At 42.1% G+C, this 13157-nt stretch overlaps 1 protein-coding gene across 1 annotated transcript; it reads left to right on the top strand.

Moving 5' to 3' along the window:
• The first annotated feature begins 9049 nt into the window (after positions 1 to 9049).
• On the top strand, positions 9050 to 12838 carry gpx1.L (glutathione peroxidase 1 L homeolog). The gene is made up of 2 exons (NM_001095866.2): positions 9050 to 9340; positions 12202 to 12838. Exons 1-2 carry the CDS (start codon positions 9077 to 9079, stop codon positions 12553 to 12555), a joined length of 618 nt encoding a protein of 205 aa, NP_001089335.2. The 5' UTR covers positions 9050 to 9076; the 3' UTR covers positions 12556 to 12838.
• The last annotated feature ends 319 nt before the right edge of the window (positions 12839 to 13157 follow it).

Raw genomic sequence — 13157 nt, 5'->3', positions numbered from 1 at the left:
ATAATTTATGATCCCTAAGAAGCCCAGACCACACTGAGCATGTGCAGAGTCTTGGTCTTACAAAGATGTTTAACAAAATGACAGCCCCCTGTGGCCAACTTTGAAAGCATAAATCATTTGTTTGATTAGGCTTGTGGTGCAGTAAGTTCATGCTTATGTTTAGTATAGAAAATACAGCATTTCTAGCCTTATTCTATTTTAGACTTTTTTTGTCCTTTAAGAGTGAGCTCTTAATACTGAGCTCTTAATACTCTCTAAGGCTATATTAGACATAATTGTCAATCTAAATCAGACTCATATATACCGCACTTTGAAAGAACGAAGAGAGACAGATGCTGAGAGGGGGGTTGGGAATAGTAACAGTTCAGAAAAGAGTTAGAATTCTGAATTATATGTAGAAAATGTATTATTTCAATATGATGACGCATACAGTAGATTTTCATGATAGCCCAATAAATGTTTTGTTTTCTGCACCATTCATTTTATAGGTCCTCTATACAAACTTTTTTTTTCTTGATGAAATATAATTTTTAAGCAGCTTTCCAGAAAACATAAATGGAACACTTAACATTGATTCTAAAGATTTGTAAATGTTTTTGGCATTGAAAGCAGATCTGTCTATATCCTCTAAAAATACCAGGAATTCTGGGGAAAAAACAGGGCAATTCTAAATTGAACTTGCCAACATAAATAAACCTTAAAGGGTCCTCAAGTCAAAGTAAACTTTATTGTCATCTCAGCAGTATACGAATATACAGTGAGACTGTGAACAACACTTCTGAAAAACTGAAATCTTAGCCTCCTTTTATGCCTTCAAGCCTGGAATTCAAAAATAAAAACCTGCTCTGAGACAACCAATAGCAACATCCGAGGGGTTGAGAGTAAACATGTTGGGTTGGATTTTAAACATGCAGTTAATACGGTCTTTCTGAATTTCTGAGGACGATCCTAAATATGCAGAATCAAAGATCTTTTCTTACCCAGTAAAAAGTATAGATGGTCAAACGTACAGACATGGTGCGTTTTAACTAGGTCGCTCTTGGATTGGTGGTTTGCACATAAAAGGAACATTTCTTATCTGCAGTTGAGGTGAGGGGTGACTTGAGTCTCTGAACAGTAGTTTTTTTGGGTTTTTTTTTTTTACAAGGGAAGGCAAGAAGTATGCTTTAGTAGTGACTTTATACACTTCAACAAGAGAAGCTTTTTTTTTTGCCCATGATCTGGTTCATCATCACAACATATGCCAGCCTCAAGGATGTAGGGAGGTATTTGGCAAGGAGAACACATTTTGCCTGTTACGAGGATCCCAACGTCACAGGAGTGGGTTTAAAGGAGTTTGTGGCTTTAGGGTGCAATTGATTCCATAACTGCTAAAAAGATCCTCATGGAGGAGTTCAAGCTATTTCATACTGCCCCTTAAGGTACCCCCAAGTGATTGTATTTACTTACATGAAACCCCGGGCTGGTGCTCCTATCAGCAGGGAGCCAGTGAGCACCACAGAGGGATCTTCCTTCGCGCGGCTGCGCAGTAGAACATAAAGCCGAACTTTAACTAAAAAGTCGGCTATTTCGTTCAACTGTGCATGCGTCTGCCCCGGGAAATTTGAAGAAGCCGGAAGACGATCGCTCTGTGGTACTGGTATAAGCCCGGGCCGTTGCAGTTTTTTTGTTGATCGGAGCACCCGCCCAGGGTTTCAGGTAAATAAATACAATCACTTGGGGTGGCTAACATTTGGCACCCAAAGTGCACCAAGCCTTTCCTTCTCCTGTAAGTAGATATTGACGATGGATCTTAAGTTACTTTCAGACCGAAAGGAGCTTTTGTCTTACGGGCCATTTCTTCATCCAGATTCACGATTCCTGTCTTTACTAGCATTGTTTTTGTGTCCAATCTTTTATGCTCATAGCCAGAAAATCCTAACTGACTCCACAGGCCTTTTCTTCTTTATGGAGTGCCTGCGGTTTTCTTGACGCCTATAGTGTTGGACTTTCTGCAAGAGAAAAAGCTCCCATATGGATTAGCTGGTGGTTTTTTAGGCGTACAAGATTTTGGGGCACACAACCCTTTTTGTCCATGGTTCGGTTGTCTGTTTCACTAAAGATGGGCAAGTGAAGGACATTGGAACATGTGTCCTGTGTGCCTCCTCCTTTTTTGTGCTGTACTGGACTTCAGCTTATAGAAGCCTTTGCTCCAATCTAGACTGTATGTATTGGAATTGGAATGTCATGCTGTGAAGCGGTTTCACGTATTCCAAAACGTTGGACTTTCAGGGCTCATAGCTTAATTTTAAGTTGTGCAAGCGATGTTGGTGGCATTGGTTACCTGTGGTCCAAATGAAGTCCTGCATTCCTGTTAGCGGAAGAAGTGGTCTTTGACCGACAACTTACCTAATGACAACATGCCATACCTACCTTAGTTGCTAGAAAAAAATGAAAATAATTATGCATTCACCTTTTAATACATTTCCATTTGTTCCCGTTAATTGTTGAGCCTGTAACATCTGTAGCTGGCTTGGAGATACAGGGATCAGGTCTGGAAGCTACAACAGAAAACAAACCCGACAGTACCTAACAGTCACCAGATCTCATGGATGCTTAGGAACAAACATAACACACAGTAAATAGGTTGTGAAGTGTATTTTGATACAACACATATAGGTTTACACAACAACTGCATTTAATACTAAGAGCTGAAGGCTTTAATTTTGGGCTTCCAACAAAAACAACTGTAGCCTTCCTCAGTCTAGTTCCTGTACAGTTTAATATATTCTCCACAATAAGTCAGTCTCAAATATTAGCGCTGACTGCCAGAATTAAGAGCAAGATGTGCAGAACCCCACTTTGATTCAAATCACACAAATGATTCACAATCGGAAATATTACCAAAGGACGAATGATCTTTGTTCTTATAGTATTATACGGCTGGGTGACAATGTAATACACAAACATGTATAATTGAACATACAGAGGTACCCCATTACCATGCCTTTTTGCTGAATATACTATTATTACTGAAAGATTATCCCCCAAATCATCACTATTAAAGGAACAGTAACATCAAAAAATGAAAGTGTTTTAAAGTAATAAAAATATAATGCAGTGTTGCCCTGCACTGGTAAATCTGGTGTGTTTACTTCATGAACACTACTATTGTTTATATAAATAAGCTGCTGTGTAGCAATGGGGGCAGCCATTCAAAGGAGAAAAGGCTCAGGTTAAACAGCAGATAAGCTCTGCAGAACATAATGGTGTTATCTGTTATCCACTGTTTAACCAGTGCCATATAGACTTTTTTTCAATTTCCACCATTGCTACACAGCAGCTTGTTTATATGAACTATAAATAAAAATAACCCAAGACGCAATCAGTCTCATAGTCGGGGCTAATATGAACTTGCTGATTTTAGATAAAAGGGCTTATTTATGATCACCAGGGCTGTGAGCAAAGCTGAAATTTGAGTGCAATTTCCCATAATGCATAATTTCCCCCACAATTCCAGTGGTGTGTTTCGATTCAGCAGGATTAACTCAACTGTGTGCACATTTTGTTGCACATAGGACACATTTTTGCAGAGGTTTGTCTGGCGTCATTTCTGGGCATGTGAGTGAGGTTTGTGTCAGGTTCTATAGGTGCAAGTGCGTTGTGGCTGCTGACGCTGGGCATGATGGGATTCCTAAGGCTACTGCTGGTCAGGAAGTGACAGTTGCAATAGGTGCAGCAGTGCCTGATTTGGAACAGAAGGCGAAAAAGGATTGAGCGGTGCCGAGTGCCACAAGGAAGTGTGAAGAGAACATTTTGATGCAAGTAGTGGGGTTTAATGAGTAACTCACCGCTGGGAAGAGTAAACTAGCACGACTGCACTTGCTCTTGTAAATGAGAGTACATCATGATTTCCACTGGAAACGGCACAGTCAGAAACTGCTTAGTGCATCTACCTACCCAGCCCTTCTGTAAGCCTAATTCTAGAACTGAGAACTTGTTCTGTTTATTTAAAGGATAAATTAGTGAATGTAAAATTGATGAGGTAGTTATTCTAAGCACTTTAGTAATGTGCATTCATTATTTATTTATTTTTTAATTCCAAGATATTAAAGGATACATTTACTGTTAATATGAATAACATTTATTTCAACAGCACCACCTGCTGGTCAGTTTTAACCAGTCTGACCACCAAGTAGTCAAGGAAGTTATCAGGATAAAGAAAGAGGCTGCTCTGATGTTCTTCTGGTTGGGAAAGATGTGAGAAAGGTTTCAATTTTTTTTTTTTTTCTGAGGCAGAAGAACATCAGAGCAGCCACTTTCTTTCTCCTGATAACTTCCTTGACTACTTGGCAGTCAGACTGGTTAAAACCAAACAAGCAGGTGGCTCTGTTGTAATAAACGTCATTCATATTAACAGTACATGTATCCTTTAATATCTCAGAATTAATAAATAATGAATGTACATTGCAAAAGTGCTAAGAATAGCCCCCTCATCAATTTTACATTCACTCATTTTTAAGGTTTACTTATCCTTTAAAGGACCAGTAACACTAAAAAATGAAAGGGATTGCACGTATTTAAATATAATGCCCTGTTACCATTACTAATTGTGTATTTACTCCAGAATCCTTACAATAGTTTATCTAAATGAGCTGCGGTGTAGCCATGAGTGCATCTATGTAAGTTATTGAGCTACAGGGCACACATATATATAGAGCAGATAACAGATAAACTGTGGAAAACACAATGGCTTATCGTTCTTACACACATAGCTAAACAGGAAAAATTGTGGCTTTCTACAGAACTATAGAATGAAAATAGAATGAAAATCTCTCTCAGATAAAATAGAATATTTGTTGCCAAGAAAAAGTTGTAGATTCTGGAGGAAGTTAATCACTTTATGGCATTACTGGTCCTTTAACTGTCCCAATAATTATTTAACATGATATTGTCTTTATCTGAAGGCATGATTCCTTCTTCTTATCTGCTGATCAAATTAGTATCAGATGATAAAGTTTTGATTGAAGTCCTGCAGTGGGTCGGGTACCCACGGGATACCAGAAAAGTAGTCGAGATTAGTCACCCGGCGACAAATTGCCTCTTCTTTGGGCGACTAATCTCCCGAACTGCCTTCCTGCCAGCTAGAATCGAAAATCGTTGGCGGGATTGCACTCTGAGTGCTTCGTTTTCCGAAGTCCGAGTCAACTTCAGAAAACGAAGCGCTCCGAGTGCCATTGCGCCGGCGATTTATATTCTAGCCGTCGAGAAGGCAGTTTGGGGAGATTAGTCCCCCGAAGAAGAGGCGATTAAATCTCTCCAAATCTCCACGTGTGTCTCTGCCCTCACAAATACTCTGCCCCCCGCACTGAGATTGAATACCTGGTGCTGGGGCCATGTTGGGACACACCCATGTGCACGATGATAGGTTTGGATGGGGTTTGTCTTAGCATTGGGCATTAGGATAGCAAAATGTGATGGGATTCAGCTGAAAATCCTGAATTCAGCACATCTCAAATCAAAAATACATCATTTTTAATATTTATAAAGGAGATCAATTATTGTATTTTTTGTGTACATTTTTGTGCATTTTCTCTTTAAAGGGATACTGTCATGGGAAAAAAAAATTTCAAAATGAATCAGTTAATAGTGCTGCTCCAGCAGAATTCTGCATTGAAATCCATTTCTCAAAAGAGCAAACAAATTTTTTTATATTCAATTTTGAAATCTGACATGGGGCTAGACATATTGTCAATTTCCCAGCTGCCCCCAGTCATGTGACTTGTGCTCTGATAAACTTCAGTCACTCTTTACTGCTGTACTGCAAGTTGGAGTGATATCACCCCCCTCCCTTTCCCCCCCCCCAGCAGCCAAACAAAAGAACAATGGGAAGGTAACCAGATAGCAGCTCCCTAACACAAGATAACAGCTGCCTGGTGGATCTAAGAACAGCACTCAATAGTAAAATCCCATGTCTCACTGAGACACATTCAGTTACATTGTGAAGGAAAAACAGCAGCCTGCCAGAAAGCATTTCTCTCCTAAAGTTCAGGCACAAGTCACATGACCAGGGGCAGCTGGGAAATTGACAAAATGTCTAGCCCCATGTCAGATTTCAAAATTGAATATAAAAAAATCTGTTTGCTCTTTTGAGAAATGGATTTCAGTGCAGAATTCTGCTGGAGTAGCACTATTAACTGATGCGTTTTGAAAAAAACATGTTTTCCGATGACAGGATCCCTTTAAGGTTAATGCCACACGGGGCTGATCTTGACCTGTGGAAAAGTGCCGCCCCAGAATCAACCCGAACGCTGGCATTAGCTTTCTTCTTTGGCTGCACCAGTAACCACTGTCTGGGTACAGGCACATGAGGTGGTTTCGGCACTTGAAGTCAGCTGCACATGGACAGATGGAATGGCTCCTGGTTGATTCTGGGGCTGCGTTTAGTGTAAATCAAGTTTAATTCCAGGATTTCTAACCAAAGGGGTGGAAAAATACAAGGAGGGTTGAATACAAATGCAAACACTGTGTATCTGAAACATCTGTGGCCAGATCAATTGCATGTCATGTATATTTCACAGATAGTGTAATTAGCCTTGGGGAGCTCTTATGAACTCCTTTGTTCTAAACTGCTGAGTCCAGAATGAGTCGGCACTTTGCAACTACAAGTTGCAAGATAGCGTGATTAAGCTTTCTCCTGGCAGAGAATTAGTTTGGAAAAATATACTGTTAGGTAATTGTAACTTTTTTTATTGCTCTCCTCCAGTTTCTCATTCAAACCTCTGCCTGGTTGCTGGGGTGCATTGGTCCCTAGTCAAGTTTGTTAAAGGAACAGTAACATCAAAAAATGAAAGTGTTTTAAAGTAATAAAAATATAATGCAGTGTTGCCCTGCACTGGTAAAACTGCTGTGTTTGCTTCAGAAATGCTACAATTGTTTATATAAATAAGCTGCTGTGTAGCAATGGGGGCAGCCATTCAAAGGAGAAAAGGCTCAGTTTACACAGCAGATAAGATCTGGAGGACATTATGGTGTTATCTGTTATCCACTATTTAACCTGTGCCATATAGACTTTTTTCAATTTGGCCATTGCTCCACAGCAGCTTGTTTATATGAACTATAGTAGTGTTTCTGAAGTAAACACATCAGATTTAGCAGTGCAGGGCAACAGTACATGATATTTTCATTACTTTAAAACACTTAAATTTTTTGGTGTTACTGTTCCTTTTAACAGTATTTTAAAGTAATGAAAATATCATGTTGTGTTGCCCTGCACTGGTAAAACGGATCTGTTTGCTTCAGAAACACTACTATAGTTCATATAAGGGCAGAGACACGCTCAGAATTGGGGGAGATTTAGTCTAATCGATTCTTCTTCAGCGACTAATCTCCCTGAACTGCTTCCTGCCGGCTAGAATGTAAATCACAGGCGGGATGGCACTCAGAACGCTTTGTTTTCCGAAGTCTCCCAAAGTTTCCTTGTGAGGCAACTTCGAACAACTTCGGAAAACGAAGCGTTCAGAGTGCCATCCCTCCGGAGATTTACATTCTAGCTAGCGGGAAGGCAGTTCAGGGAGATTAGTCGCTGAAGAAGAGGCGATTTGTCGTCGGGCGACTAAATCTCCCCAAATCTGAGCGTGTCTCTGCCCTAACACGGGGAAAAAGCAGTTTGTATGAGTCAGACAGGTAACCCTCAGAAACCAGCAGTCAGTGAATTCCACTTACTTCCTCCTTTCAACCATCGCTCCCAGCATGCACTGCAAACACGTTTTTTGGTTTCCAATGCCTGCCAAACACTTACATGACATGCAACTTATTGAAGTGAGAAACACATGATTTCCTCTTGGCCCAGCCCAGTAGAGGAGGAAGCTGTGTGGGAGTGGAACCAAGCAGTAAGGTGAAGTGAAACTACTGTTAGCAGAGCCCTGACATTTAAAGGGGTTGTTCACCTTCCAAGCACCTTTTTAGTTGAGTTTTCAGACTTTGCAACTTTAATCTTAGACTTTTAGAAAACCGGTAAAAAAAATATGGAGTCTCTGGTGTTTCAGTCTGGCAGCTCAGTAATTCAGGTGCAGATTCTAAACTGCTACAATTTTGCAACATTTAGTTGATACATTTCTCAGCAGCATCTCTGGAGTATTAGCAACTATTGTATCAGTTCTAACAGCTGCCTGTAATGAAACCCAGAGATTCTGCTCAGCAGGGACAAAGATAAGAAATGTATCAACTAAGGGCTATTCCACACGGGGAGATAGCGACGCGTTTGCGGTCGCGGCGCTTCGCAGGCGACAGTTTTGAATGGGCGCCTATGTAAAAACGCCTGTGCTAACCACACGAGGCGATGCGCTTTTCAACAGTCGCCTGAAAATGCCTCGCCAGGCTTTTCAGGCGACTGTTGAAAGCGCATCGCCTCGTGTGGTTAGCACAGGCGTTTTTACATAGGCGCCCATACAAAACTGTCGCCTGCGCCGGTCGCGGCGACTGTCGCGGCGCTTTGTCGCCGCGACCGCAAACGCGTCGCTATCTCCCCGTGTGGAATAGCCCTAAATGTATCCATTTAGAACAGTTTACAGTGTCGGCGACCCCCCCCTTCCTAGAGCTGTTTTAGAAAAGTGAAAAAATAGATTTACATTTCAATATTTTAAAAAATGGTCACTGACAGAAAAAAGAAAGTAATTGGGTGAACCCCCTCTCTCTCTCTCTTCCCCATAGTCTGTTTTATTGCAGCTAAACTGTAGGAGCTGTAACTTGCAATACAACTCATAACTACTAAACCCCAGCAACACACGGGTAGACATCAGTCACCTGATCAAATGTGTCTGAAACCCGCCAAAACACACCCTGCTTCTTACTGTGAGAATCATCTACAGCTCAGACATTCGAGAAACTCATTCATTCTTACATTAAATGTTCACTCTTCTCGTTATGTCACTTATCCCTCTCAGAACAAAAGCTCTCTCAAAATACAAGTTCTCTCAAAATTTCTTAATACGCTTTACTTGTGTAAAACTCCGAAGCACAGACCTCAGCATCCCCCACCCCTCCCTGTGAATGGGCTCACCCAGCAGTAGCTCCGCCCAGTCCAAGTGTCTAATAAATGTCCCACAGCTCCACTCCTTCTCTCCACACGCTTTCAGCTATGGTTTCGCGTACTGTTCACGAGTTCTCTGCTCGGCTCCTCACCAGTGGGGAGAACACGGCTCTGTCCCAGTACAAGGGTCGCGTGCTTCTCATTGAGAATGTGGCGTCGCTCTGAGGCACAACCATCCGGGATTATACCCAGATGAGCAGGCTTCAGGACATGTATGGCTCCCGCGGGCTGCAGGTCCTCGCCTTTCCCTGTAACCAGTTTGGACACCAGGTGAGTGAGATGGGGCCGTGTAGTGGGAGCCTTATTCCAGGAACAATACAAGAAATGCTCAGTTATCTCCATATTGGAAGCAGGTCCGGACTGAGAATGAAAATAGGCCCTGGCATTTCAGGTACACAGAGGCCCACTCAGCCCACACAGAGGCCCAAACAGCCCCCACCAGCCCACTAAATACTGACTTTCTATGGGACCTTATAGCAGCCCCTCTGGCATTTGCCAGAACCCACAGATTGCCAGTCCGGGCCTGATTGGAAGGTCACCATTTCCCAGCTGGGACTCTTTCCCTGTACCTGCAGTTACTGGGCCACTTTTCTTCCTGCCACTTCCTTGTGTCTGTCCGTGGTTTCCCCCATATGATTGGGCTGTTTGGTAATTCCCAATCCATTCTCTCCCCTCCAGAATCATTTGGGACAGCCCAACCTGCTTCCCATCTTGCCTCATATCCCTGTGTGAGTTTCAGCCAGACATGCAGTCACTGGCCTTAAAAGTGATACGGTCATGGGAAAACATGTTTAAAATAACACATCAGTTAATAGTGCTACACCAGCAGAATTCTGCACTGAAATCCATTTCTCAAAAGAACAAACAGATTTTTTTTATATTCAATTTTGAAATCTGACATGGGGCTGGACATTTTGTCAATTTCCCAGCTGCCCCAGTCATGTGACTTGTGCTCTGATAAACTTCAGTCACTCTTTACTGCTGTACTGCAAGTTTGAGTGATATCTCCCCTACCCCCCAGCAGTCTAACAACAGAACAATGGGAAGGTAACCAGATAACGGCTCCCTAACACAAGATAACAACTGCCTGGTAGATCTAAAGGTGGCCATAGACGTAACAATTACGGTTTTTCTTGGAAAAGATCTTTCCAAGAAAGATTGTTTGTTTCAATACACACGTGTAGAGCTGAATCGGTAGATATACGGGAAGAAACAATAGAATTCTTCCTGTATCTGACGATTCAGCACTAACAATGGCCGATGTTTGGGTCCCTTCAAAGGCACCCGTTCAAAATTTTCCGTCCAGCCCGATCGACAAGTCTGCCGATATCGGTCGGCTCCTTTTCCACCATACATGCAACGAATATCGGACGAAAATTCGTTTCGTACGATATTATCTGTGCATCTATGGCCACCTTTAGAACCGCACTTAATAGTAAAGGCCAAGTCTCACTGAGACTGATTCAGTTACACTAAGTAGAAGAAACAGCCTGCCAGAAAGCAGTTCCATCCTAAAGTGCAGGTACAAGTCACATGACTGGGGCAGCTGGGAAACTGACAAAATGTCTAGCCCATGTCAGATTTCAAAATTGAATTAAAAAAAAAAAAAAAATTGTTTGCTCTTTTGAGAAACGTATTTCAGTGCAGAAGTCTGCTGGAGTAGCACTTATTAACTGATGCGTTTTGAAAAAAAAACATGTTTTCCCATGCCAGTATCCCTTTAAAGAAGAAAAAGATTAAAACTAAGCTGCATTAAAAAGGTCTTTGTAAAAACACCCACTAACATACACTGTGCCGCTGTTAAGTCCCCCCGCTTGAGTCCACGTTTCTTGCTTCTGTGTTTACATATGCGATTCAGATTTTTCTTCTCTCCTTGATCAAACCTACAGCACCCTCCTCTCTACCTTCTCCCTGCTGTATTCTGTGCAGAGAACATGAGGCAGGAGGAGAGCCCATCAGGGGAATTTGTCTTACACCAAACTAATATGGCAGCAGCTTCCTTTAAATAAATAGAGAGATGTTCTGTGGCTGTTTACTCCTGTATGGTAAAAACAGTTTTAGAAAACAAATAGAGTATTCTATATTGAAATGGTGTGGCTAATTTATTGGCAATCTGTAGCTTTCCTTCTCCTTTAATAAGAGAGATGGCCAATTTCACTAATGCAAATAACAGGCAGCAGGAACAGGTTTGGGCACGTTTTAAATGAAACTAAAAGTCCACTGGGGAGCAGGCAGGTGCAGCTTGTGTCTAATTTTATTAGAGATGCACAACCGCCTGAAGAAAACTCTGGGACTATGGAAAGATGAAGCAACGTCTATGGTTTCCCATTGTTGATTTACATTATTGGTGGTAGGAAAACATCTGCAGGAGATTAGTTTCCAGTGGAAGAGGATATCTATTGTGGGCAACTAATTTTCCCAGTTTGACCCTGGCCATCAGCCTTCTGCAAACTGTCATGTACCATTAATTGCCATTTTGTTCCTTCAGCTTATGGTGTCCCTGTTTCATGGGCCCCGTGTGACTCGCATGAATCACCGGAGGAGAACATAAGCTCAAACACATTGTTGGCACATTGCCCTTTATCCGTAAATATCTACCTCTAAAGATGCTCCCTTGCATTCCTGAGTTTAGGGACTGACTCACAACATACTGTATGTGTCTTTCTCTCGCCAATTTTTACAGCAAATTGGTAAATAAGTCTGATTTAAAGTGGCATTACATGGCAGCTGAGAAACTAGTGCATTCTGCATCAGAATTAATGAAAATTCAGCCCTATACCATCCACTGCTGTGACAGATGAGCCTCATTCTCCTCTTGATTTCTGATGACTCCTGACTTTGCTTCCTTAAGCTGCATGGAGCATACTGAGCATGTGCAGAGTCACTGACACTCCTAACAAAATCTAAGTGCGCTTCTGTGCACAAATGTCAAGACCTGGACCACTACTGTTCTACAGCTGCTGGTAGAGCAAGTTCAGCATCTAAACTACAGCATTTCTAGCCATATACATATAATTGGGTCTCTAGCACCCTATGAACTCTTCAAGCTACACATAACCTTTATATTTCATAAGTAGTTGTGATGAAACTTCTTATTTCTGATGCACTTACTCCCCTCCATCCCCCCACAGGAGAACAGCGGCAACCAGGAGATTCTGAACATCTTGCAGCATGTCCGTCCTGGGGGTGACTTCAAACCAAACTTCCCCCTCTTTGAGAAGGTTGATGTTAATGGAGAAAAGGAGCACCCACTCTTTACTTTCCTGAAGCAGCAGCTTCCGTATCCCAGCGATGACTCCCTTTCCCTCATGCAGGATCCCAAGAGCATCATCTGGTCGCCTGTGCGTAGGAACGACATCGCATGGAACTTCGAGAAGTTCTTAATCACTAAGAATGGGGTCCCGTACAAGCGTTACGGCCGTCGCTTCGAGACATTCAACATCCAGCAAGACATAGAGAAGCTGCTTGATGAAAAGTGTGCATAGTGCATATCCCGACGGCTCTGATGCACTGACTGTGTCAGGTCTTTATCTCCCATCCTAGTGATGTTTTCTACCTGGCCCTCCCCAAACCCTCTTGGTTCCCTGTACTGGCTACTTGCCCCCAGGCTATTACTAATGATGATCTGCCTTGAAATCTAGAGAGGCAGAGCTGATGTACTCCTGTAAGTGCCTGAGGGCGGTGCTGGGAAAGGGAGCCTGGAGACTGGATGGAGGGTCCCTATTTTGTAGTTGTCATAAGAAAATAAAGTTTATTTAACTATTTTGACAGAACGTGTGGTGTGAGCTTGGTTCTGAAAGGGGTAACTAGCTGGAGCCAAGAAGGCTTGAGTTTCTTTTATGTCTGTGCTGCAGTTTATACTTACAGTAGGGAGCAATGTGTGTATTCTTAAAGTAACACCAAAAAAAAGTTTTAAAGGAATGACAATATAATGTAGTGTTGCCCCACACTGGTAAAACTGCTGTTTGCTTCTGAAACACTACTATAGTTTATATAAACAAGTTGCTGTGTAGCCATGGGGGCAGCCATTCAAGCACAGGATACACAGTAGATAACAGATACATTCTGAAGAATCCCTTTATGTACT

The sequence above is a fragment of the Xenopus laevis genome, chromosome 4L, assembly GCF_017654675.1.
Source record: "Xenopus laevis strain J_2021 chromosome 4L, Xenopus_laevis_v10.1, whole genome shotgun sequence".
Lineage (NCBI taxonomy): Eukaryota > Metazoa > Chordata > Amphibia > Anura > Pipidae > Xenopus > Xenopus laevis.
Note: the sequence above shows the minus strand (reverse complement) of the source record. Positions and strands in the feature narration are given on the sequence as shown.